At 38.4% G+C, this 27,940-nt stretch overlaps 1 protein-coding gene across 6 annotated transcripts in view; it reads left to right on the forward strand.

Moving 5' to 3' along the window:
* Positions 1 to 14: 14 nt before the first annotated feature.
* PARG (poly(ADP-ribose) glycohydrolase) overlaps positions 15 to 27,940 on the forward strand; it is a 121,027-nt gene continuing 93,101 nt past the window's right edge. For 2 of the 6 annotated variants that reach the window (XM_067025186.1, XM_067025187.1), the window contains exons 1-7: positions 15 to 83; positions 6,773 to 6,839; positions 7,451 to 8,431; positions 9,333 to 9,516; positions 17,541 to 17,663; positions 17,798 to 17,881; positions 22,656 to 22,730. In XM_067025186.1, coding sequence (XP_066881287.1) covers positions 6,802 to 6,839; positions 7,451 to 8,431; positions 9,333 to 9,516; positions 17,541 to 17,663; positions 17,798 to 17,881; positions 22,656 to 22,730 — 1,485 coding nt within the window. In that variant the 5' untranslated portion in view covers positions 15 to 83; positions 6,773 to 6,801. Of the gene's footprint in view, positions 513 to 6,772; positions 6,840 to 7,450; positions 8,432 to 9,332; positions 9,517 to 17,540; positions 17,664 to 17,797; positions 17,882 to 22,655; positions 22,731 to 27,940 lie in introns of all 6 variants that reach the window. The other 4 variants (XM_059055114.2, XM_067025185.1, XM_059055116.2 and 1 more) reach the window with 4 other exon arrangements.

Below are 27,940 nucleotides of genomic sequence, written 5' to 3' on the forward strand. Positions count from 1 at the left end.
ACGTCCCGGAAGCCGGAAGCACCTGACGGCAGCTTTCCGGTGGTGGGAAAGTGAACGAAGCTAAGCGTCGCGTCTCGAGGAAGGTGGGGTGCCTGTGGAAGAGGGAAGGCAGGCGACTGGATAGGGTCTGGCTCGGGAGGCCGGCAGAGCAGCAGCTGCAGAAGCAGGCAGCGGCAGAGAGGGCATGGTGTCGGGAGGCGCCGAGAAGGAGGCGCAGTCCGTCCCTCCCAGGGTTAGTGAATGAGGCTCTCCGCCCGGGCTAGCCCGGGGACTGTGCGCTGCGGGTCCCAGAATGAGTGCGGGCCCCGGCTGTGAGCCCTGCACCAAGCGACCCCGCTGGGGCGCCGCTGCAACTTCTCCGCCGGCCGCCTCGGACGCCCGGAGCTTCCCCGGCAGGCAGAGGCGCGTCCTCGATCCCAAGGACGCTCCGGTGCAGTTAAGGGTCCCGCCGTCCTCGTCAGGCTGCGTCCCGGGGCGGGCGGGACCGCACAGAGGCAGCGCCACCTCGCTTGGTACGTGGGGAAATAAAGCTCTTTGTCCTTCGCCTCGGCCCAAACCTCTTCTTGGTCTCTGAGGAGCCAGGGACTACAGCACCGCCCCCCCCCCCCCTTTTTCTGGTCTTGTGTGCACCACTCTGAACTCTGAGGTCCCCTTGGTGAGCCACTAAGGCTACTAGTGGGAGAATGGGGCCGGATTTTTCCCGTGGCGATTGGTGGTGTGAGAAACCCTGATGAGCAGTCGCTCACAGGGAGGGAAGTGGTAGGATACTCCACTTGGTTGCTTTCTTCGGGTTTGAGTGAGAAATTGCCTTAGTTGTTAAGGAGGTTTAATTGTGTATGTGACGCTTCAGCCTCTAGATGGAAAGAAAGCTGCAAAGAAAATCACAGCTTATCTCAATTTACATTCTAAGTCCCTGGGTGCAGAGCTATTATTCTTAGCTTGCGTTATGCTTGTTTCTGGTGTACAGTGTTGAACAAAAGTAACTTGGTTTCTGTCTTCAGACTCTCAAATCTATCAGGAGAGAGAGACAATTAGGGAAGTTAACATAATAAAGAGTAATGGATGTTCCAGTTCATGAAGGAACAGAGCGTTGTGGTAGGAGTCAGGTGTACTTAATCCAGTTTGTGGGCTCAAAGGTATCTCCCAGCCAGAAGATAAGAACCTTATTCTGAGGACTGAAGAGTGATGAGTTAGCTAGATGAAGAGAAGTTAATGAAGTGATCCCAAAGTGCAGCTGATTCATATTGTCAGCAGGGGAGCATAGTGAGAGATGAGGTTGCAGAGAGGTAGGCAAAGATCAGATCATACTGGGCAACGCTAAGGGTTTTGAACTTTATTTCTAAGGGCAATGTGAAACTATTAAAGGGTTTCAGTAGGGGAGTGACTTGATTGGATATATATTTTTAAATATATGTATATTTATTTTAAAATATATATTTTAAAGGTCCTTGTGGCTGGTGTGTGGAAAATGAAGAATAGATTGAAAGGGAGCAGAAGTGCAGGCCCAAGATAGTTAAGGAGTTAGTCTAGATGGGAGATAATGATGATTAATAGTTGGTTGCAGGCAGTAGGTAGGAAAGGGGAAAAATGGATGGATTTAGGAGGGAGTGGGTTATGTGGCTTTGTACCTCATAAGAAATATATCTGTGCTGGAAATACAGGTTTGGGAGTTATTGTCACATACACCATAATTGATATGACGGTAGTAGATTAGATAGTATAAAGCATGTAGTGAAAATAAAGGCGGCCTAGGACAGACACCACCAAGAGTAGACTGAAGAGAAGCAGCCAGAGAAGTAGGAGGAAAGCCTGCTTTTGTTGTGTCATGCAAGGATGGGAGCATTTCAAAAAAGATGTGTTTGTCAGCAGTATAAGAGAATGGGCACAGGTTAGGAAGTCCTCTGATGAATGGTGTACACTTAGTTCTCTCAGGACTTAGAGGCAATGTAGAGCAGACCTGCCCTTAGTATTGAAGGATGAGCAGGATTTGCTGTATAAACCAAGGAAAGAAAAAATTATAGAGGCAGAGGGAGCAGCATGTACAAAAGGTGGCTTTTGACAGGAGACCGAATGACAAGACTCAGCTGAGGCTGGGGAGGGGAGCAAGAGCTTATTTATGGACGAACTCACGTGCCATTTCAAGGAGTTTGGACTTGATCTTTGGTTAACGGGGAGCCACTAAAAAGCTTGTAAGAAAGGGGATATCATTTGGTTAATATTTTATAAAGATGGCTTAGGCAGTGTTCTTTGGACCTTTCTGACTGCAACCCACAGTATAAATTTCACCTGGTACACAGAGTAAGCAATCAATCTCCCTCCCTCCCTCCCTCCCTCCCTCCCTCTCCCTCTCCCTCTCCCTCTCTCCCTCTCTCTCTCTCTCTCTCTCTCTCTCTCTCTCTCTCTCTCTCTCTCTCTCTCTCTCTCTCTCTCTCTCTCCCCCCTCCCTCTCCCTCTCCCTCTCCCTCTCCCTCTTCCTCTTCCTCTCCCCCTCTCCCTCTCCCTCTCTCCCTCTCTCCCTCCCTCCCCTCCCTCCCTCTCTCCCTCTCCCTCTCCCTCTCCCTCTCCCTCTCCCTCTCCCTCTCCCTCTCCCTCTCCCTCTCCCTCTCCCTCTCGCCCCCCCCCCTCCTGGTAAATAGTTCATATTTATAACAAATGTTTCATGAAATAATACTTTACTGTGTATGCTGCATTATCATGTTGTCTGTATTATTTCATTAAAAAATGTTGATCATTTGTAGTTTGTGAAATGCTGGGTCAGAGAAAGTCAAGACTGTAGACAAGGAGACCAGTTGCAGGAAACAAATGCAGTTGCCCAGTGAGTGATGTAACTGTTCTTTTAATATTGGTGCTGTTTTGAAGATGGGGAGGAAGGGATGGGTTTAAGATTTAGGATGTAGATTTCAGAGAACTTGTTGAAGGAGAGTGGAGGGGAGGAGAACTAAGGGTGACCTCCAAGTACTGTATCAGACTTCTGTGACAGGCTAATTTGTGGTCCTATTAACTTTATTTGCATGTAAAGGAGAAGGAGTGAGTTGTGGGGGCTGTCAGTCCTCACTAATTGGATTTCCTGATTTTCTGCGAAAGAGGGGGTGAATTAATACTTGGGCTGTACTTGTGCATGTGTGTAAATGTTTTCTCTATACCTGGCACAGGACACGAATTAACAAAATGTTCAAAATCTAAACTTGTGTCAAAACCTATTTGAGATTTTGGAATTCTTTTAGGAACTTGGTATTTAAACTGTGTATATATAGTTATCCTAGGAGAAGTGAGATAGAGAAATGGATATTCAGTATCTTTAAATTTTGTGTTATTTATCTTCCTGGGCATATTTCTTATACTGATTGAAATCTGCAAATCTGCATATAGGCAGAACTCAGCATGCTATTCACACTCTGATGGGGAATGGTTTATCCAGTTGTGTTGCTGTAGGAGCTCCCCTTTTCTGCCTGTTATAACTACCTAGAGTTTCTCTCCTCACTCCAGGGATGATCCAAGTGTAGGTCAGTGGTGGGTGGGTGGGAGACTGGAGCTGCCTTGTCCCCCATACCCCTTATCATTCTTTCAGCCTCAGTGCTGTCAAAAGCACCTTCAAACCTCTTTCCTCACCTCAGAACTCTCCCACTGTCCATTGCTCTTAGTCTCACCACACCCTTCCCATGCCTTATCTTGCTGCTGCTGGACGAAAGAGGCTTTTTGTGAAGGTCTGGGTGTTCCTTTAAATGCAGGTGAATTTTACTGCATTTTGTGCCTTTTGCCGGTATCTCTAGCACCTAATTGAATGATTTGCTCATTGAAATTTGCTGGTTACTGAGTGAGGTTACTTATGAGATTATATAAATGGTGTGAAGTCAGAGTAAATTTGGAGAACTACTGATCTCAGTGAAAAATGAGATTGGGTGGAAATGTTGTTAGAGAATCCATTTGTTGAGTTTCTGCTTTGTGAGATTGGCACAATATTTTCTCTCATTGATCCACATAAGCCTTGTAAATAGGTATTGTTAACCCCATTTCGCAGGTGAAGAAATAAAGGCTTAAAGAAATGGAAGTACATGCTAGTAAGTGACTGAGCAAAGAGCTCAGCCCAGGATTTTGTTTGACTCCAGATCTCGTATCTTTTGATATTTCATCACCTTCTGTTGCCTCCCTTTTTGTTTGCTGTGATTACTTCTAGTTAAAAGAAATTCCCCAGAACTCAGGACACATCGTTTTATGCTTACTTCAGGATTAAGAGGGTTACAACTGATACAGTCCTGTGATGTGTTGTGAAAGAAACCTTTTGAAGCCAGAAGTAGTGGTATTGGAAAGAGAAGTAGGCTGTCCTTTCTCTGGGGCCATCAGAAGGACTGAGGACCATTTTATTAGCAGGAAATGTCAGTCCCTCACCTCTTGCTTCTCCTCCTTCACCCTGTTCTCAGGCTTCAGGAATTATGATAGGAAGCCTGAAGCCAGAGACAGAACACATTCTCAGCGTCAGAGCTGCAGGAGGGAGACCTCTCCTTCAACTGCATTGAAACACTCTTCCTAGTTTTTTAGGAAATGATGCATGCACTCTTTAAGTTCTGTAGACTTGTCATCATAGTGCCATGCTTCATGTGTATTATAGGAACCTAGCCATTGCATGCCACTGAATCTTTACATTTATGGAAAAGTATTTTAAATTCTACACTGACCCCAAAAATGAATTTTTTGGCTCATTGCTGATTTGTACTTTGAGGATTTTCTATACTTTCTGTGTTTGATATAAGGAAATTAAATAGAGAAGATGGAACTGTAGAAGAAGTCTCAGAACCAAGTGGATCATCCTCTGACTCCCTTGTGACTGAATCTAATTTTTTCTCTGAAGCCTGATTTGCTGTAGAAGTAGTAACTTAATAAAGTCACGAAAGTAGTGGTGTTTAACAAGAAATATCAAATGTATATATAATTTTTGTGAAAGAAATGATTTTTAAAATGCTAATAAAAGATTTTGTGGAAAGTATAAATTATATGGCACTCAAATGCAGTGGTAAATAAATTGTTGATTTTCATATATTTGGGATGGCATCTCATGTTATGGTGTTTGAGGGGACACAGGTAAATAAGAGTTTATGACCTAAGGTACCTAGATTCTTACATTGTAATTTAGACAGTAGTTGAGAATGTTTAAGATTTTCTTATACTAAAATGTTATATACATGTAATCCATATGCAGTACATTAAATTTTGAAAGCATGCTTAAATTTCTAATGTGTATATAAACTGTGGCTTGAATTTATTTGTTACATGTCCCTTACTGAACCATCAGTTCTACTTTTGCTACTGTCTGCTGGTCATTTCTGTCTAGTTACCTTTTTGGCATTTCAAATTTAGTGTGTTCAGTATTGACCCAATCATATTTTTCCCCTAAATCCAGTTCTTTTATAGTCTACATTTCTATTTAATGTTGTCATCATCTTTCAAGTCTCAAGCATTAAAGCTTAGTGTCACCTTTAACTTCTCCTATCATTGTGAAGTCTGTAATGACTCTCACTTCTCGACTTTTTATTCTCTGTCCTTACAAGGGCTGTTTTTAGATCTTGACCAATATTTCTTCAACCTTGCTGATCATCAAAATCATTTTTTGAAAAAAAAATACAGATTCCAGCTTCCCTCATACCTCCATCACATATAGATTTTGATTCAGAAGGTCTAGGTGTGGCCCTTGGATCCATTTGTTGTCAGCCTCCTGATGATTCAGATGGTTTGGGAACCACTGAACTAGACCAGTACCTTCCTCACTGGCTTCTACTGACAGGCTGTTCCTTCTTGCCCCTTCACATCTGCCCTCCAGGCTATGTATCCTGCCTGACTTGGAGCCCCCTAGATTTGAACTCTGGCATTATAACTCTGAGTGTGACTTTTGACACTTTTTTGTACCTCTCTTTGTGGGTTATTCGGGGATCTCTATGGTACGGTCCTAGCTGACTTTTCAGCCATATTTTCTGTTGCTTGCTTTATATTTTTCTGCCATTGGTTCTGTTGCTTCTGATTTTCCTTTTATGTGATGACATGTTTATTCTTCAAGACACAATTCAAGCACTACTTATCAGATGATCCCATTTACTTCAGTTCCCTAAAGTAGTCTTTTCCTCAGAAATATCTTAATTTCTTCTCAGGATCTTTTAAATTTATTTTTAAAATTTATTATTATTATTATTTTGGCTGTGCCACACAGTTTGCAGGGTCTCAGTTCCCCGACCAGGGATTAAACCTGGGCCATGGCAGTGAAAACACCAAATCCTAATCACTAGACCACCAGGGAACTCCCTCAGCATCTCTTTCGATACTAATGATAGTTAAGAACTAATGTTTACTGAACTTATATCAGATAATGCCCTAAACACTTTGCAATGGTTATTATTTAATTTAAACCTCACAATAACCCCAGGAAAGATATATTAATTTGCATGTTTACTAATAAGGAATCAGAGACACAGAGAAATGACTCTTCACAAAGTCATACAGGAATCCAGTAGGAGAGCCAGGATTTGGATCTAGGTAATCTGATTTCAGAGCATGTACTCTCATCCATTAGGCCACACCAATTTTTTAGGGTCTAGTCACTTTCTCTTCTATGCCAAATGTATTATCTTCCATTGCCTGAGTGGGGAAGGAGTGATTAATCGTTGTTTAATCCACAGAACCGGTCATAATGCCTTACATGCATATATGCTGCTATAGGTATTTTCTCTTTGAAGGTATGCATGCACATACATTAATTAATTAATTAATTTTTTTTTTTTTTTTACAGTTTTCAAACAGAAGACTATTACCAGTTGGATGGACACGAAAGGACTCAAGACAGCTGAATCAGAAAGGTAAAGAACCATACCTATATAGAGAAATGAAGAACATGATATATGGATGTTTTATTGTGCTTCATGCTGTTTTCTCTTCTTTTTGCTTTCCCATTTTTATCTACATTTCATTTAATAAATAATAATTTTTTAGAGTCTCCTGTGTGCCAGGGATTGTCCAATATACTTGAGATACAGAGATGAAAGAGGAATAGTCTCTGTCTTTAAGATACTTATAGTGTAGTGATGCTGACAGACACCAAAACACATGATGATTACATGGTGTGATCAATGCAACAGTAAAGGTTTAAACAAGGTACAGTGGTGGTTAGCATATAAAACAGACAGTCAGCTTTACCTTTACAGGAAAGACTGCACAGGAGGTGAGTGAAGTTTAACACTGCACTGTGGCAGGTGTTTGCCAGGCACACAATTGGGGAAAGGGCATTATAGGCATATGTGCAAAGACATGAACCCGTGAAAGAGCATGCTGTATGCTCAGGTAATCACAAGTAGTTTAATTAATGCTGTGACATTGTAGGAGTGTGTTCAGGTAAGTGATTTTTTTGCATCATAAATCCTTTCTGTTGTATCATAAGTTCTGTTGTATCATTCTTTCTATTCTTTTGTAGTTTGCATAGTAAAGAAAACAACAATACAAGAGAAGAATCCATGATGAGTTCTGTACAGAAAGATAACTTTTATCAACATAACATGGAAAAATTAGAAAATGTTTCTCAGCTAGGTTTTGATAAATCACCAGTTGAAAAAAGTACACAATATTTGAACCAGCATCAGACTGCAGCTATCTGTAAGTGGCAAAAGGAAGGGAAACATTCAGAGCGGCTTTTGGAAAGTGAACCTCCAATAGTAACTCTGGTACCAGAGCAGTTCAGTAATGCTAACATTGATCAGTCACCCCAAAATGATGATCACAGCGACACAAATAGTGAGGAGAGTAGAGATAATCAACAATTTTTGACACCTATAAAGCTTGTGAATGCAAAACAGACAACAGAAGATAAACAGGGTGTAGAAGCCAGAAGCCACCAGAAGTGCAGCAAGGCTTGCCATCCCACCAAAGACTGTGCAGGGTGTCAGCAGGAAGAGACAGACGTGGTGCCAGAGAGCCCCTTGTCAGATATCAGTTCTGAGGATGTTTGTACTGGACAGAAAAATGCCAACAAATTGAGTAGACAAGAAAGTAGCCTAGGAAATTCTCCTGCATTTGAGAAAGAAAGTGAACCCGAGTCACCAATGGATGTAGATAATTCCAAAAATAGTTGTCAGGACTCAGAAGCAGATGAAGAGACAAGTCCAGGTTTTGATGAACAGGAAGATAGTTCCGCCCAAACAGCAAATAAACCTTCAAGGTTCCAAGTAAGAGAAGCTGACACTGAATTGAGGAAACGGTCCTCTGCTAAGGGAGGTGAGATTCGATTACATTTCCAATTTGAAGGAGAGAGTCGTACTGGAACGAATGATTTAAATGTCAAACTACCTGGAAGTACTTCTAGCCTGAATGTAGAGTGCAGAAATTCTAAGCAACATGGGAAAAAGGATTCTAAAATCACAGATCATTTCATGAGAATTCCGAAAGCAGAGGATAAAAGGTAATTTTTGCCATCAAGAGTATCTTCAGTAGTGTAACATGTTTTATAATTTTGTAAGGGGCGGGCTTAACAAAGTTATGGTTTACACTGAAGGAAAGAAATAGTTGTCTTTCTTGTTAACTATTTATGCTAAATTTAAACCTAGGTTCAAAATGTTAAATTCTAAAAATCCCAGAAACAGAAAGCAAGAAGTAATAAATAATCAGACTTTAGTTTCATGAACTTCCTTCTGAGATTTATGGGAATTACTAGAACATAAATATGATAGTAACTGCTGTTTTCTTAGGCCATTATGCACCTTCTCTAATGCTCTAACAGGCAGGCAGGTGTTATTGTACTCACTTCACAAATGAGAAAATTGAGATTTGGGTTAGAGAATTCACTGAAATTATGTAACTTGTGGGTAGTAAAGCTGGGATTTAAATCCCAGTCTGATTACAAAAAAAAATGTAAATGTAAAAATTTTATTTATGCAATCATCCCATATGATATCTTAAAGCCTGCTCCATAATTTTTGCGATCTTTTATGGCAGGCATGCCATAGTAAGTTCACTTCATTGAAAATTACTGTCTAGAGTCCTGAGAAGTAGCTGATACTGTGAATCATGACTCATTTGGCAGTGTACATATTTTTACATGGTCCCTTTTTTCAGAAGGTGGTTTACGTGTGTTTGGAAATTCCTTCCACAGACTATTGAAAATAAGCTCTTGGGTTTTACTGTAAACCTTATAAGGTTTTTTGTTGTTTTGTTTTGTTTTGTTTTTTTCTAAATACCAAGGAGAAAGAGCAAGTTTGGCACATTTTAAACAATAACATTCTGGGTAAGTTTTTTCACTTGTGTATCTAAGTAAATTTAAACGGTAAGTGGTTTGTGACTGAATACATTTGTTTTGATCTTAGAAAAGAACAATGTGAAATCAAACATCAAAGAACAGAAAGGAAGATCCCTAAATACATTCCACCTCACCTTTCTCCAGATAAGAAATGGCTTGGAACTCCTATTGAGGAGATGAGAAGAATGCCAAGGTGTGGGATCCGGCTGCCTCCGTTGAGACCATCTGCCAATCACACAGTGACTATTCGGGTAGGTGTTACCTCTTACCTATAAAGAGAGAAGATGCTAAGTCTTAATTTATTCTGATACTTATAAATGTGAAAAACAGACCAAAGCATAGAAAGTGCTTCTCTTTTCTGCATATATACAGTACTGAGAATTCTACAGGATGGAGAAATATAATGATAGCTTACTTAACATGGTACTTAACAAATCCATAAGATGAATCCTTGTTAGCTGGTGAGAAAATTGATTTTTCTGTATTTTTAAGAAAATTTATTGGATTTAAAAAAAATTCAATTGACAATATTTTTTGAGTACCCACTACATGTTAGGTACTAAAATTCAAAGTTGTATGTGGTTCAATATCCTCAAATCATTCTTCAGTTTTACCCTCTTTTCTGAGCTTTAGATTTGTCTAGACATCTCCATCACTGTCCCAGAGGTATCTCAAACTCAACATTTTTAAAACAAACTTTATTTTTAAAAATTGTGGTTATACATATACCATCTTAACCATTTTTTTTTTTTTTTTTTTTGTGGTACGCGGGCCTCTCACTGTCGTGGCCTCTCCCATTGCGGAGCACAGGCTCTGGACGCGCAGGCTCAGTGGCCATGGCTCATGGGCCCAGCCGCTCCGCAGCACGTGGGATCTTCCCAGACTGGGGCACGAACCCGTGTGCCCTGCATCGGCAGGCGGATTCTCAACCACTGCGCCACCAGGGAAGCCCATACCATCTTAACCATTTTTAAGTGTACATTTCATTGGCATTCAGTCCATTCACAATGTTGTGCAACCGTTACCACTATTCATTTCCAGAAGTTTTTCATCTTCCCACACAGAAACTCTGCCTACTAAACAATAACTTCCCATACCTAACTAACCCCATGTAACCTCTTTCACACTGTCCATGGGTTCTTTTTTTTTAAAACAACAACAACAAATTTATTGAGGTATAGAAAATTAACCCACTTTAAGTACTCAATTCAGTGATATTTAGTTAATTTTTTAAAAGTTTTTATTTATTTATTTTTGGCTGCATTGGGTCTTTGTTGCTTCACATAGGCTTTCTCTAGTTGCAGCTAGCGGGGGCTACTCTTTGTTGTGGTGCTTAAGCTTCTCATTGCGGTGGCTTCTCTTGTTGCAGAGCACGGGCTCTAGGTGCACGGGCTCTAGTAGTTGTGGCACAGGGGCTCAGTAATTGTGGCTCGTGGGCTCTAGAGCTCAGGCTCAGTAGTTTTGGTGCATGTGTTTAGTTGCTCCGCAGCATGTGGGATCTTCCCAGACCAGGGCTTGAACCCCTGTCCCTCCTGCATTGGCAGGCGGATTCTTAACCACTGTGCCACCAGGGAAGCCCATATTTAGTTAATTTACTGACTTAGGCAACCATCACCATAATCCAGTTTTAGAAGATTTCTATCACTCATAGAATAGTTTTAAATATTCATCTCTTGGGAATTCTCTGGTGGTCCAGTGGTTAGGATGGTTAGGACTCAGCGCTTTCACCGCTGTGGGCCTGGGTTTGATCCCTGGTCAGGGAACTAAGATCCTACAAGCCGTGTGGCATGGCCAAAACAAACAAACAAACAAAAACCCATAGAGGATTAAATATTCATCCCATTTATTAGTCAGACGCTATATTAGATTTCACAGGGGCTACTTAAAAGAAATCCCTTTTCTTGTACAACTTAGTCTACATGTGATTAAATACTTTGAAGTATAAAATTTATTAACATAGTTAGGGAGCAGCAACATTGAGCAGGATGGTGGGGTTTGATTGAGCTCCTAAAGATAAGCAGAAATTTCTGAGGTGAAGTTAATTTAGTAAGGCAAGGGAATTCCAGACAGATACATAATCTGTATAGGCAAAGGCTGTGTGGTTAAAAACTATTTGTTTTAGAAATGAAAAACAATTGATTTGCTAGAACTGAGAATTTGGATGGGAAATGGTGGAAGAGAAGACTTGGAAAGTGGATAGGGTCCATATTGTAGAGGGCTTCAGGTGCTAGGAACTGGACTTGAGTCTATAGGAATTGGAACTCGTTAAAATGTCTGTGTAGACAATAGTTGTACTGTATGTATAGCAAGATTGATCAGACAGGTATAGGTAAGGAAATCTGAAGTGAGGATACATTGGAAACAGGGGAAGGTAATGTAAGAGCTCAGATAAGAAATGAAAAGTAAAGAAACAATAATTATCAAATTGTGCTGCATGGAAGTGGTTCAGGGGTTCTTTTGAAATTGACTCTTGTTTCTCTTCTAAATTATATTTTTAGCTACGAAAAACCTGTAGTAAAAGAACTAACAAATGCACTCAAATTTTAAAATGCTTAATACCATATTTTAACCAGCAGATTTTACCAAGAGAACTCATTTTTATGCAGATCATAGAATCAAGGTTCTCTTGCCACTGCTGTTTGACTGAAGAATTTCCTTAAGCATCAAATTATCAGTTAAAAAAGGTTACCATTTGCAACTATTTTGGTGTGTGAATAGGATTTTCTTAATACTGGGTAAGATATATAAATAGTAGATTGATGTAAGCTTTAGCTGTCATCTCTAACTCCTGATTCAGATTTTATCGTCCTTAAAGTAACCTCATTGCTATTGATGTTAGAATATGTAAAGTTACTGTAAAAATTATATTTATTTAAATAGCTTATGTTTAAATATAATGATTTTGTATCAGATTTCTTAGGGAAAAAAAGAGTTTTGCTATTTTAAAAAGTTTGGAAATAACTGAGACGATAATAACCATGGGAATAAAAAGAATAAACTGTTGCATTGTTTTGAGGTAATATTGATAGGACATGGTGAATTCTTAAGTATGGGTGATAAGGGAAAAGGAGGCATTGATAATGTGTGTAAAATTAAGAAAAATTTGGATGACTGACAAGATGTTAATGGTGAAGATTTGGAGAAAAGGTTGATCGGGGGAAGTAAGTGATATTTTGACCTTTCCTGCTTCCTCTTTCCCACTACCCACAGAGAAAACCTGAAGCATCTTATACCATCATTACTTAATCTCTGTAACTACTGTTTATTTATTGTTAGATATCCAATGAATTTATGAAAGTTTTATTTTATTACAAAAGTAATATAGGCTCAATGGGAAAAAAAAAAAAAGCGCAACTGTTATGTGAAAGTGTATACCTCAAAACCCAAGTGTCTCTCAGTCCTATTCCTAGAGTTTAACAATTTGGTGTATTTTCTTCTAGATTCTTTTTCCTGAATATGGTAATATGATATGTGTATAATTAATAGTTAGTTATTAAATAGATAGTCCTTAGTTACATTTCTAAGATGCCAGATATTAATAGTTACAGAATTTGAAGTAATAAAGTAAAGCTGATATTTAGCATTAGAAATGTAAGGCAGTCTGAAATTGCATGGACATAATAGTCAGTGCTTGATTATCTGTAAACACATGCATGCACACACACATTCACACACCAATATGTACACACATAAGGCAAACACATGTAGGTGCATGCACTACACACATGCACACACACATTTAGAAGACATCCAAAGCATATTCTTATATATATGTTCCCCTATGTGTGAACCTCTACTGGTACCTGTTTTCGTCACCTCAGATTACATGGAACATCTTTTTTTTTTTTTTTTTTTTAAACATCTTTATTGGAGTATAATTGTTTTACAATAGTGTGTTAGTTTTTCCTTTACAACAAACTGAATCAGTTATACATATACATATGTTCCCATATCTCTTCCCTCTTGCATTACCCTCTCTCCCACCCTCCCTATCCCACCCCTCTAGGTGGTCACAAAGCACAGAGGTGATCTCCCTGTGCTATGCGGCAGCTTCCCACTAGCTATCTAATTTACATTTGATAGTGTATATATGTCCCTGCCACTCTCTCACTTCGTCACAGCCCACCCTTCCCCCTCCCCATATCCTCAAGTCCATGCTCGAGTAAGTCTGTGTTTTATTCCCGTCCTACCACTAATCTCTTCATGACATTTTTTTCCCTTAGAGTCCATATATATGTGTTAGCATACGGTATTTGTTTTTCTCCTTCTGACTTACTTCACTCTGTATGACAGACTCCAGGTCCATCCACCTCATTATAAATAACTCAGTTTCATTTCTTTTTATGGCTGAGTAATATTCCATTGTATATATGTGCCACATCTTCTTTATCCATTCATCTGTTGATGGACACTTAGGTTGCTTCCATGTCCTGGCTATTGTAAATAGAGCTGCAATGAACATTTTGGTACATGAGTCTTTCTGAATTATGGTTTTCTCAGGGTATATGCCCAGTAGTGGGATTGCTGGGTCGTATGGTAGTTCTATGTGTAGTTTTTTAAGGAACCTCCATACTGTTCTCCATAGCGGCTGTATCAATTTACATTCCCACCAGCAGTGCAAGAGGGTTCCCTTTTCTCCACACCCTCTCCAGCATTTATTGTTTCTAGAGTTTTTGATGATGGCCAATCTGACCGGTGTGAGATGATATCTCATTGTAGTTTTGATTTGCATTTCTCTAATGATTAATGATGTTGAGCATTCTTTCATGTGTTTGTTAGCAATCTGTATATCTTCTTTGGAGAAATGTCTATTTAGTTCTTCTGCCCATTTTTGGATTGGGTTGTTTGTTTTTTTGTTATTGAGCTGCATGAGTTGCTTATAAATTTTGGAAATTAATCCTTTGTCAGTTGCTTCATTTGCAAATATTTTCTCCCATTCTGAGGGTTGTCTTTTGGTCTTGTTTATGGTATCCTTTGCTATGCAAAAGCTTTTAAGTTTCATTAGGTCCCATTTGTTTATTTGTGTTTTTATTTCCATTTCTCTAGGAGATGGGTCAAAAAGGATCTTGCTGTGATTTATGTCGTGTAGTGTTCTGCCTATGTTTTCCTCTAAGAGTTTGATAGTGTCTGGCCTTACATTTAGGTCTTTAACCCATTTTGAGTTTATTTTTGTGTGTGGTGTTAGGGATTGTTCTAATTTCATTCTTTTACATGTAGCTGTCCAGTTTTCCCAGCACCACTTATTGAAGAGGCTGTCTTTTCTCCACTGTATATCCTTCCCTCCTTTATCAAAGATAAGGTGACCATATGTGTGTGGGTTTATCTCTGGGCTTTCTATCCTGTTCCATTGATCTATATTTCTGTTTTTGTGCCCATACCATACTGTCTTGATTACTGTAGCCTTGTAGTAGAGTCTGAAGTCAGGGAGCCTAATTCCTCCAGCTCCATTTCTCGTTCTCAAGATTGCTTTGGCTATTCGGGGTCTTTTGTGTTTCCATACAAATTGTGAAATTTTTTGTTCTAGTTCTGTAAAAAATGCCAGTGGTAATTTGATAGGGATTGCATTGAATCGGTAGATTGCTATGGGTAGTATAGTCATTTTCACAATGTTGATTCTTCCAATCCAAGAGCATGGTATCTCTCTCCACCTATTTGTATCATCTTTAATTTCTTTCATCAGTGTCTTATAGTTTTTTGCATACAGGTCTTTTGTCTCCTTAGGTAGGTTTATTCCTAGATATTTTATTCTTTTTGTTGCAGTGGTAAATGGGAGTGTTTTCTTAATTTCACTCTCAGATTTTTCATCATTAGTGTATAAGAATGCCAGAGATTTCTGTGCATTCATTTTGTATCCTGCAACTTTACCAAATTCATTGATTAGCTCGAGTAGTTTTCTGGTAGCATCCTTAGGATTCTCTATGTATAGTATCATGTCATCTGCAAACAGTGACAGCTTTACTTCTTCTTTTCCTATTTGGATTCTTTTATTTCTTTTTCTTCTCTGATTGCTGTGGCTAGAACTTCCAAAACTATGTTGAATAAGAGTGGTGAGAGTGGGCAACCTTGTCTTGTTCCTGATCTTAGTGGAAATGGTTTCAGTTTTTCACCATTGAGAACGATGCTAGCTGTTGGTTTGTCATATATGGCCTTTATTATATTGAGGAAAGTTCCCTGTATGCCTACTTTCTGCAAGGTTTTTATCATAAATGAGTGTTGAATTTTGTCAAAAGCTTTCTCTGCATTTATTGAGATGATCATATGGTTTTTCTCCTTCAGTTTGTTGATATGGTGTATCACGTTGATTGATTTGCGTATATTGAAGAATCCTTGCATTCCTGGGATAAACCCCACTTGATCATGGTGTATGATCCTTTTAATGTGCTGTTGGATTCTGTTTGCTAATATTTTGTTGAGGATTTTTGCATCTATGTTTATCAGTGATATTGGCCTGTAGTTTTCTTTCTTTGTGATGTCTTTTACATGGAACATCTTTACAGAATCACTTGGGATCCTCATATGGAGGTGAAAATACTTTTGGCATCATTGATGACTCAGCCACTTTTGACTACTCTTTATTCTTTCCTCCTTGGAATATTCTCATCCTTTGGATTCCTTGACACCATATAATCGTGATTTTCTTCCTACCTCCTTAAGCCACTTCTTATGTTCCTTTTAGCTTTTTTTCTACATGTGGCCCTTAAACATCGTTGGAGTTCCCCAAAGCTTTTTCATAGGTCCTCTTCTCCTTCTCTCTCGGGGTACACACTCATGGTTTTAATGGTTATCTATATAAATGGCATATAAATTTATTTATCTTGGGTTGCAGACTTTTAATGAAGCTGCCTATTTGACAGCAGCTTTCCCTTTTCAAGGCTGTTCCCTTTTCTTGTTTCTTCCGCCTTTTCCTACTTCTTTTTATCCTTTGGAGTTGAGCTCAATTGCTACTTCCTCGAAGCCTTCCCTAAGCTTACCAGATAAGCTAAAATTGTCTAGAAAGGTTCTTATGACACTATGAACCTCTCATTTATAGCATCTTACAGTTGAAATTTTATATTTATTTATGTGATTATTTGATGATCTACAGTGAAATTCTGATTTATGCTATAGCATGGATGAACCTTGAAAACATTATGCTAAGTGGGAGGCCAGGCACAAAAGGTCACATTTTGTATGATTCCATTTATATGAAATGTCCAGATTAGGCAAAATGTAAAGCTATTTTGTTTTAAAGTATCTTTTTCCTCAAACATTTACTTAATGCTTATTATAAGTAGCATGTATATATATATGCGTACATATACACACATACATACATATACATATATGTGTATATTTACATATTCAGTTGACCCTTGAACAACTCAAGGGTTAGGGGTGCCGACCCTCTGGGCAGTCCAAAATCCAAGTATAACTTTACAGTTGGCCCTCTATATTGGAGATTCCACATCCACAGATTCAATCAACTGCTGATTGTGTGGTACTGTAGTAAGTATTCATCGAAAAAGATCCTTGTATAAGTGGACCCATGCATTTCAAACCCGCGTTGTTCAAGGGTCAACTGTATGTATGTAAACATACGTATTAGAAACACAAGTCAGGCTGTTGTAAATATTCAAAATACAAAGTTAATATAATTACTATTCTCAAGAAGTTTAGAGTCTAGTGGGGGAAGGGAAAAAAGTGTGCTCTAGTATGATAATGATCTAATAAAACAAGAGAGAATACACTTCCTGCCTATTAGAAAGTTTTTAAGACTTCTTAGAGGAAATGAAGATTGAGCTGAGTCTTGAAGGTCAGAATAGATGTTTACCCAGATAGTGTTTGCAGTAAGAGAGGATGTTAAAAACTGGAATCATTTAGAATCAAAGTATAGGCAGAGGGGAGCCATTATAGGATTAGAAGCTTGGGGATACTTTAGAAACATACTGTTATTCCCAAGTGGGGATAAGGGTTTTATGGGGGATGAATGTGTCTGGGAGTAGTTGGAGTTAGGGAGAGGGATAGAAAGCTGTTACTACAAATTCAGGCAATGAATAATGAGGACCAGGGGTGGCAGTGGGGGGCTGGATGGGATGAAGATAGAATGCCCAGGACATGGTGACTTGGAAACTGATTAACTGGAGGTAAGGAGTGGGAACAACTGAAAAAGACATGAGATTTCTTGCCTAGGAGCTGGTCTGTATTTTATAACATTTGCTTTGGCTGCTTCCTTTGGATTATTTTGTGTGAGAGGTATGCCTAGTTTTTATGCACTTAGAGTTTTCTTGTATTTCAGGTAGATCTTTTGCGAGCAGGGGAAGTTCCTAAACCTTTCCCAACACATTTTAAAGATTTGTGGGACAACAAACATGTTAAGATGCCTTGTTCAGAGCAAAACTTGTACCCGGTGGAAGATGAGGTAAGAACAAAACTGAACAGAACTGATGTTCTTTTAGTCTCTGAAAGGTATTTTAATACTTGCTGTTTGACTTCTGATTCTACCATGTAAAAGAACTTGGAATAGTTTCCTCATGTTTTTCTTTTTCCTTAAAGAATGGTGAGCGAACTGCAGGGAGCCGGTGGGAGCTCATTCAGACTGCACTTCTTAACAAATTCAGTCGACCCCAAAACCTGAAGGTGTGTTATTTTGCTATTCTTGTCTCTTACATGTATCTCTTAGAGATGGGCCCTGGTGTCCTCCCTCAGAGACATTTTTTGATCTTTAATAGTCTCAGGTAACAGCATTATTTATATGCTAAGTGCTTGCTTCCAGAGGAACTCTCTTTAGAGACGTTCTTGGTTTACACTCCATCACTAGGAAATGAGTAGAAGAATTGAGAGTTGTAAATGACTTGCCTGGAGCCACACAGAATAACTTGGAGAACCAGGAATAAGACCTCTGTTTCTTGATTCCCCATCCAGTTTCCTTTGGTCCTGGCTTCTCTTTTATTTTTGTTTTGGAATTATCATACTTCTGAAATGTCTTTAAATCAGGGAAGAATTATGACTTCAGCATTGTTTGCCCGAAGGGAAGCTGAGTTTCCTAATGATTAAAGTATACATTAAGCATTCTACTTTTTATTGCTCTTAATGTAGCTTCTAGCAGTTTCATAATTTATTTATCTTATATTTTGGCAATAATTCAATTTTTGAATTAAAAAATATTTTGTTTAAGACTATAAGGGCAACCATTAGATTGTTTTTTCTAATATTTAAAATATGAGTGAGAGTATGTTTATTTTTGGCACTGTAGCCTTATATAAACTTTTAAAGTTTTTATAACTATAAACAGATTTTTTTTTATACTTCTGTGAAAATGGGTTTCATTTTCTTTGAGAGACTTAATTTGTTGTGTGTGGTTTCTCAGGTTTAATACTTTTTTTTCATTTATTTATTGTTAATGAGTCCAAGCTCACTCTGCTGACAGCCTAATAAATCAGGAGACGAGGTGTTGAGGCAAGGAATATGACTTTATTCGGAATTATTCAGAAAACTGGCAGACTAATGTCTCCAAAAAAACCACCTTATCTGGGGTTTGGATGTCAGTTTTTTTTATAGAACAGAGAGGGGGAGGAGATAAGGAAGCAAAGTAAAAAGGCCATAAGTTTTGCAAATATCCCCTGGAATGGCCAGCCTCCCAGAGGAGATGTGTTAATTTCTTTTTTGCAGACATTCACAGGTGGACAGGGTCAGGATGCTTCCCGGAACAAAGGCACTTTGGTTTAACATTCAGGCAGAGGGGCGGGGTTCCCTGAGCCAGCCATTATGTATAGACAGTATCCTTTTAATGAACAAAAGCAGCTGGAAAGCAAAGTTTAAAGTAAAAGAAGCAGATCCAACAGGTAGTCAGATTTGGCTCTTCCCTGTTACATACTTACAAGTTATTCTTAACCTTTCTATACCTTTCCTGTAGCTCCTTTTTTATTTCCTTAGCTCTTTTTTTCCTTAACATGAAAAACAGTGATAAGTTGTACCATAATATATTTTGAAAATTTTATTTCTTAGGGACAGTGTTTCTCAATCTTGTAATTACTTCTTTTAAATGGGAGAAATTCTCAGGGTCTGCCAGACTTTACTTATTGTTAATATTTTAATTACGTCTGTAAAAACGTAAAGCTAAATATAAACTCTTTATAGTTATAGTATCCAGCCATATCAATTTGATTTTTTTCCATTTTAAGCATTATGACCCGTGATTTGAGTTGTGTTCATTATCACAGTCAAAACAATTTGTAATCAGCATTTCCTTTTTGCACAGGTTTTTAAACACTGATCTGAGCCTTAAAATAGTATGCTGAGAAACTTTAAAAAAATACTGTATACAGAAAACATTCTTTGTTTTGTATTTACTACTTTTTTTTTTTTTAACCAATCACAAACCGTTGGTGGATGTTGGTAGAGGCAAAGATGGGATCTGTATGCAGAACATCAGCTTGCGAATAAGTATGATGGTGACCACTTTGGTCCAGGTTTTTATGACTTTGGCATTCCTATACTGCAATGCATCTTACGATCACTCTCTCTCCACCATTTTTATGTATTTGAAGTACCAGCTTTCGTTTCTACAGTGTGTTGTTTTTTGGCCTTTGTATTCATTCCAAAACCACAATTATATACTCACAAACACAAGCAGGCCAATCAAGAATACTATCCTGACTCCATTTGAAAAACACTGACTTAGGGCCTTTATGGCCTTACAAACAGGATTATTTAAGAATTTACATATTTTTTCTTTAAACACAAATGCAGAATAATCATAGTGTTCTAAATTACATTGCTGCTTGCCTCTGTTAGCAATTCCTTAGTGCGCCGTGATTACCTTAGGAAGGGGTAATTGCTTTAATCTGAATTTCCCTTTCTTTTTTTTTTTTTTTTTTTTTTTGGTGTTACGCGGGCCTCTCACTGTTGTGGCCTCTCCCGTTGCGGGGCACAGGCTCCGGACGCGCAGGCTCAGCGGCCATGGCTCACGGGCCCAGCCGCTCCGCGGCATGTGGGATCTTCCCGTACCGGGGCACGAACCCGTATCCCCTGCATCGGCAGGCGGATTCTCAACCACTGCGCCACCAGGGAAGCCCTGAATTTCCCTTTCTTGTTTATTTTATGGTAGATTCAACAGAACAGTAATCCACCGAGATTTTCTTCTGGTTATGGTAATTGTTTCTTTTCCTGAAAGAACACTACGAGAGGGAGGGGGAAACATTAAATCCCTCTTATTGAATATAATAATATTTTTTGCTGTTTTTATGCCATTTGATGTTGAATTAAGAGGGATTAGAGGTGTTAAAAATGTAAAAAAGGAACAGTGTCCTCAAAAGTTGATCTACACTGTAATATTTCTATGAATAATGTGTCTGGTAATTTGTGAAGAAAGGACTTCTTTCTGCTCTAACTCATTGTGCTTATTATGAATTATGAACTGAAAAAAAGTCACTCAGCTAAGAATACTGTATAGAGAAGCATCCAGCGTTTCTGGTGATAGGAGATGTCATGGTGGACTATTTCTGAGACTTGAAGACTGAAGTAAAAGTAAATATTAGGAGTTAATGCCTATTACACAGCTCCATTAAAGAATTAGAGCATAAATGCTATTTAGAATGTTTTTCCTTACCAACTTTGAGGAATAATTTACATATAAGAAAGTACATCCTTTTAAAGAATGTAATTTGATGAGGTTTGACATTTGCATATACACTTGAAGCCCCCACTACAGTAAAGATACAGAACATTCCTGTCACCCTGCAAAGTTTCTTCTTACTTATTTGCGGTCAGTTTCCTCTTTCTGTACTGGCCCCAGGCAACTATTGATCTGCTTCTTTTACTTTTTTTTTTTTTTTGAACTATAGATCGGTTTACATTTTATATGAATGGAATCGTGTATTATGTATGCTAGTGTGTCTGGCTTCTTGCACTTAGGTGAAGATCTTTGAGATTCATCTGTGTTGTTGAATGTATCAGTAGCTTTTTCCAGTATATGCATTGTTTTTCCATTCACCCGTTGATATAGACATTGCTATTTTTTAAAATAAATTTATTTATTTTTTATTTATTTTTGGCTGCATTGGGTCTTCGTTGCTGCACGCGGGCTTTCTCTAGTTGCGGCGAGTGGGGGCTGTTTCTTGCGGTGCATGGGCTTCTCATTGCAGTGGCTTCTCTTGTTGCAGAGCACAGGCTCTAGGTGCACAGGCTTCAGTATTTGTGGCACGTGGGCTCAGTAGTTGTGGCTCGCAGGCTCTAGAGCGCAGGCTCAGTAGTTGTGGTGCATGGGCTTAGTTGCTCCGCGGCATGTGGGATCTTCCCAGACCAGGGCTTGAACCCGTGCCCCCTGCATTGGCAGGCGGATTCTCAACCACTGTGCCACCAGGGAAGCCCCGGAACTTGGGTATCTTCTTATTCCAAGTAGATAAAAGACATTTTGTTGCCTCATTATTTAACCTAGCTGCTTGGTAATAATTTATGTGGCATGAAGTATTTTTCAGGAAGCTCTTTGGCAGAGTGTTAATTTTTAAAAACTTCATCAATTCTGAGGAAATTTGGAAGGTTTATAGTAATAATATAATACATTGTCTTTCAGACTTAATATGCCTTCAGTAAAAAAATTTGGGGGTGTGTATTACAGTCATAAATGGTTTTTTATAAATTCTATGTATTTATATATTATAAAAGATAATCAAAATAGAAATTTTAAAGGATGAGATAAAATATAATTGTAAATAATTGTTCTTTTTGCATAACTAATGGATTGTCGTGTGCCTAGCCCACTCTGGTAACCAGGAAGTACTGCCTGTTCAGACAGTTGAAAATTACACCAGTAGATGGCGCACTAGTCTAACTTTTTACAAAAATACATAATTTACATGGACTAATGGGGAAAGATAACCATTTCTATGTAGCTTATAAAAATAGCTAATAGTAAAGGAAAAAAGACCATTTTAGGCTTTAAGCTAATGTTTCTCAGTCTTTTTTTCATTATTGCTCTCTTCCCCAGGGAGCCTTTTTAGATATTTTTTCCTAATTTACTCTCCTAATGAAATCTTAATGCTGATGCGCAGTGTATCTGTACATGTAGTGTGACCCTGTTGAAGACCAAAAGTCACTATAATATTTACTTTTTTTTATCCCTAAGATCCAATTTTTATCCACTTGGATTATATCGCTTCTGTTTAGAGAGCATGTTTAGAGTAATTATGTTTTTCCCCCTTTTACTTGAGCTTTCTAATCTCATTTTTCTTAAGTGAATAATAAATTAGTATGCGCTCTTTTTGTTCATAGTTACTGACGTGGAATAGCTAATGGTAGGAGAAGCTTGCTCAACATTAAGAAATATACTGGAAATAGTTCATAAAGGAGACAGGCTGTTCATAGATAATTCACTTTACTATATCATGACATTTTGTTTATGCTTTTTCCATAGGATGCTATTCTGAAATACAATGTGGCATATTCTAAGAAATGGGACTTTACAGCTTTGGTTGATTTCTGGGATAAGGTAGAAGTATGCTTATTTCTTAAACTATGAAACTAATATGACAACTCTAATGGAAAAGTTTGAGAAAAATATGCATAATTCTGTCACACTAACACCATTATCATCTTTTAGTTTTATGAGAAATATTTCCTGTTATTTTATATGCGGCTGATTTTGAATTTTGCTTTAGTCTCTCATGATATGCATTTTCTGTTGTATTGTTGTACCATTTTCAGTATTATAAAATGGCATAGTATTTCATGTCTAGATCTTGAGAATTTAATGATTCCCATATTCTCAGACATCTAGGTTGCATAAGTTTTACTCTGTTCTCAATTACACTGTAGTAACATCTTTCTATATGTATGTGAATAAATACATGTATATGTTTTCCCAAATTTAATATTGTTTCTTTAGGTGATTCCCAGAAGTTAGATGGCTAGGTCAAAAGGCAAAGAACTTTTATGGCCCTGGATTTATGCTGTAAAATCATTTTTCCTCAGGGGACTGTAGCAGTTTAGTATGCTATCAGCAATGGGTAAGAATACCACTTTGATAGTACTGTTAGAAGAATAGGTCTCATCCATTTTGAAAAACTGGCAGTATACCTTTAAAAAAAACCACTTTAGGGCTTCCCTGGTGGCGCAGTGGTTGAGAGTCCGCCTGCCGTTGCAGGGGACACGGGTTCGTGCCCCGGTCCGGGAGGATCCCACATGCCGCGGAGCGGCTGGGCCGGTGAGCCATGGCCGCTGAGCCTGCGCGCATCCGGAGCCTGTGCTCCGCAACGGGAGAGGCCACAACAGTGAGAGGCCCGCGTACAGCAAAAAAAAAAAACAAAAAAAAAAACCACTTTATTTTGATATGATGATAGATTCACAAGAAATTTTAAAGAAATGTACAGGGAAGGTCCCATGCACACTTCATCCTGTCTTCCCCAATGTTGATAGCTTAAATAAGTATAATACAATATCAAAACTAGAAAACTGACACGAGACCGTATTTAGATTTTACCAGTTATACCTGTACTCATTTGTGTGTGTAGTTATGTAACTGTAGCTTCATGTAACCACCACCACAGTCAAGATACAGTACTGTTCCATCACCACAGTGCTCACTGGTGCTGCCCATTATAGCCACACTAACTCCTTCCTAACTTCTGGCAACCACTAATCTGTTCTTCATGTGCATAATTTTGTTACTTCAGAAAGGTTATAGTTTGTAACCTTTTCACATTGCCTTTTGGTTCTTTTTTATTGTTGAGTAGTGTTCTATGAGATTGTTGTATCATAATTTAACTGTAAATGCATTTAAGGACATTTGAGTTGTTTCTAGTTTTTATCTGTTAGAACTAAAGCTGCTGTGAACTTTCGTATACAGTTTTTTGCATAAACATAAGTTTTTATTTCTCTGGGATAAATCCCCAAGAGTGCGATTGTTGGATTGTTTGATAAATGTATTTTTAGTTTTAGAAGAAACTGCCAGTATACTTTTGCTAGGTAAGTAAGCCTTTCCAAAGAATGATACTTTCATATACAATCTGTTTAAAAGTTTTTTTATAATTTGATTTTTCTGCCCACAGTTTAATTATCCATGTTATATATGCTTCATTTACTAATACTAGAAACTGAATGTAATTTTTGAAATGGAAACATTTTGAATTAAAATATTTTCAATATTACACAACTTTAACTTACCTAATAGAGAATAATTATTGAACTTTAAACATGTCCTATTTTTTTTTAATTGTGGCCTTTCCCTCTCTGGTCTTTTTTTCAGATAAATAACTGTGAGATAAATAAGATAATAATTATTATTCCTATCATAAATGAGTAGTTATGATTTAGAAATGAACTTTCTTGGCCAAAGTGACATAGTTTGTCCCTGGTAGGACAGTGTAACCCAATCAGTGTTCTTTCCGCTATTGCCTGCAATCACAGTCTGATGTCCCTCTGCACACACCCTCCCCTCCTACTTGCTGCTCATTTTCTCTGTAATTAGAGACTGATATGCCCCCTTCCTCCATTTTTCCATATTGAAGTTCTATCTCCCGAGACTAACATTTTCCTGTCTACTCCCTCCAAAATGAGATGTCACCTTTCTTTGAATTTCCATGACAAATTTTAAAATTTATCTTGTGGCACTCCCTCTCTTTGCTTTGCTTTATTCTAGATGAAATGTTGACATCCTCTGGTATGTCAAAAGTCTCTTGGGGCAAAGACTGTATCTTTCTTAGCTTTGTGTTTCGTGTAGCATCTATACAATGTCTTATTTATCATGTGTGTTCTGTAAGTAGTTATGGACTGGATTTCAATAGGAGATCAGGCAGTCATATTGGTTTTCATGGTTACCAAGGTCATGAGAATATTATCTAGAAGTAACGGTTTGAATTAATAAAAACTGATGTTTCTTATTCCTTCTCTCACTCCCTGCCCAGGCGCACAACACATCTAAATTAGACTCTTCCTTCTCTGAGCATTTTTAGCTAGTGATGTTCCAGTGTTCTTGTTACTTCATTTCCTATGATGTTACTGAAGATCAGTCTGTCTTCAGGGTTGCTGGTGGTAATCCAGAAGAAAGTGGTTGTTTAATTACATGGTCAGGAATCAAACATTAAGATTATTGTGAACCCTTATTTGAGTTACAAATAAGGAAGAACCTGAAAATGTGAAAATGAAATCGACAGTGTTATGAATAACACCACTGCTCCCTTTTTTCCGGTAGTATTTTTGATTATTTCACAAAAAGTATCCGTGAGGCAGCATGATATAAGCAGTTGCTCTCAGATTTATTGTGTATCTGAATCCTGGAGGGCTTATTAAAAAGGTAGCTGCCTACCATCCTCTCCAAGTTTTCTGATTCAGTGGGTCTGGGATGAGACCTGAGAGTTTGCATTTCTAATAGTTTCCTAGGTGGTACTGCTATTGGTTCAGGGACCATGCCTTGAGAATTGCTGGTGGAAAAAAGAGCATAGAATTAGAAATGAGTATTATGGTTCTTAGTCTCAACACTGTGTAACCTTGGGTAAGCCACATGACCTCAGCGTTAGTTTCCTCATTTGTGAAATTGACAAAATAACCACTTTATCCATCTTGATGACATGTTTTAAAGATCTAGCTAACTAATGTATCTGAAATCACTTTTTAAATTCTGGAATGATAATCAAATATGTTACTACTTTCTTACCTCTGTAAACTCTTTTGCCTCTTTACAAAAAAAGTTTTTTCTGTCATTAACATATCTGAATTGCAGATATGTTATGTTGGAAAAATATAAGAAGTAAGACAATAAAAATTACTTGTGCTTTTGCTACCCCCAAACAATCACCTGAAACAACAATCTGTTTCAGGGCTTTGTATTCTCTTCTGGTTAATTTGTCTATTACTGCAGTAGTGCCACAATGTCTTAATTGCTATAGCTTCATAATAATTCTTGATATCTGGTAAAACGAGCCTCTCCTCATCAGTCTTCTTTCTCACAAGTGTATTGGCTATTCTTTATTCTTTCATGTAAATTTTAGAATCAGCCTGTTGGTGTCCATAAAAATCCTGTTGGACTCTTGAGTAGAATTGCATTAAATATGCAGATGAATTGGAAAAGATTTTATATCTACATAATACTATATATTCCTCTCCATAAGGATGGTATGGGTCTTCATTTATTTAGGGTTTTCTTAGATCAGACAGGACCTTGTATTCCAATATTTCTTTTGCTTGCTGTTGTGGAAACCCTCATCATCTATTTCTCTATAGTATAACATGAGCTATGCCCCTTAATTATACATTCCTGTATATTGTCTTAATTGGTGTCTGCTCAATTGCTCAATTACTCTTAGGTTCCCTGGCATTTATCCCATTTGTGTTTGATTGCTGGCAGAGCCAAGGTGCACCCACTATCTTGGCCCTTGCCGTATGCTTTAGGGAAAGATGTGAGATTTGAGCATAAAAACACTTTGTCCCTTTCCTGGTGGGAGCTGTTGGGAAGTTCTTTAGCTTTTCTAAGCCTCAGTTTTCTTCCCATAAAATGGGATTAACAATAGCTACCTTGGAGTATGATGTTCTGATAATTAGTGGCTTCTTGTGGTTCTTTCTCTCAAGACTCCAAACAGGAGGGAATAGGAGCAACCCAGACAGGCCTTGTTCCATCTGTCCATCAGCAGTCGCCGTAGGGCAAGAGCTGGAGGGAAGGTGCATTAGTCAGGGAAGCAGCACCAATGGGAGAGAGATATATTTATCTATCTATATCTGTCTATCATCTATATATATATGTGGGGAAGAGAGAGAGGAAGATTTTTAAGGAGGAATTGGTTCACACAATTATGGGGGGGCTGGCAAGTCTAAAATCTGCGGGGTGGGCTGGCAAGCTGGAGACCCAGGGATGAGCCGATGTTGCAGATGATGTCCAAAGGCAGCCTGCTGGCAGAATTCTCTCTTGCTGAGGTAGGTCAGCCTTTCATTCTATCCAGGCCTTCAAGTGATTGGATGAGGCCCATCCACCTTATGGAGGGCAGTCTGCCTTACTAAGAGTCCATTTAAAAATGTAAATCTCATCCATTGATTTAAATGTAAAACATCCTCACAGAAACATCCAGGATAATGTCTGATCAAATATCTGGCCACTGTGGCCCAGCCAGGTTGAAACAAAATGAACCATCACACAGGGGCTTTGGAGATCTCTTTCTTGTAGCACTTCTCGCTCTTCTTCTGTAATTACATTATTTGAACATACGTAAACATCAGGAAGATTTGCAATGTGCCTCCACGTCCATTCCACAGAGATAGGATTTTAGAGTGGTTAGGAGCACAGATATGGGTCCACATGGCCTGGGTTTGGATCCTAGGTGGGTAACCTGAGGCATCCTCTCAGTGCATCATTTTCCCCATTGGGAAATGGGGGTGAATAATAATTTCCCTCACAGAGTTGTAGTGAGGGTTAAATGATGTAATGTATGTAAAGCATAGATCAGTACCTGATACCTGGCCATTTTTATCACCCACCTTTTAGAGTTAATACATTTGAACATCATGATATGGTATGTTTCTGCCAAATATTTTAATGAAAAATAATATAGTTAAAACCTCCTTTGTTTCTCTCTGCAAGTTCTTTTCCCTTTCTCCTTCATTGAAGGCAGCATTGTCCTAAGTGTGGCATCTGATTTGGCAGTTATTTTTTTTTCTACATTTTAACTACATATCCATTAACAAGAGATAGCAGTGTTTTCTGTGTTTCAAATG

This window comes from Kogia breviceps, chromosome 2, assembly GCF_026419965.1.
Source record: "Kogia breviceps isolate mKogBre1 chromosome 2, mKogBre1 haplotype 1, whole genome shotgun sequence".
NCBI lineage: Eukaryota > Metazoa > Chordata > Mammalia > Artiodactyla > Physeteridae > Kogia > Kogia breviceps.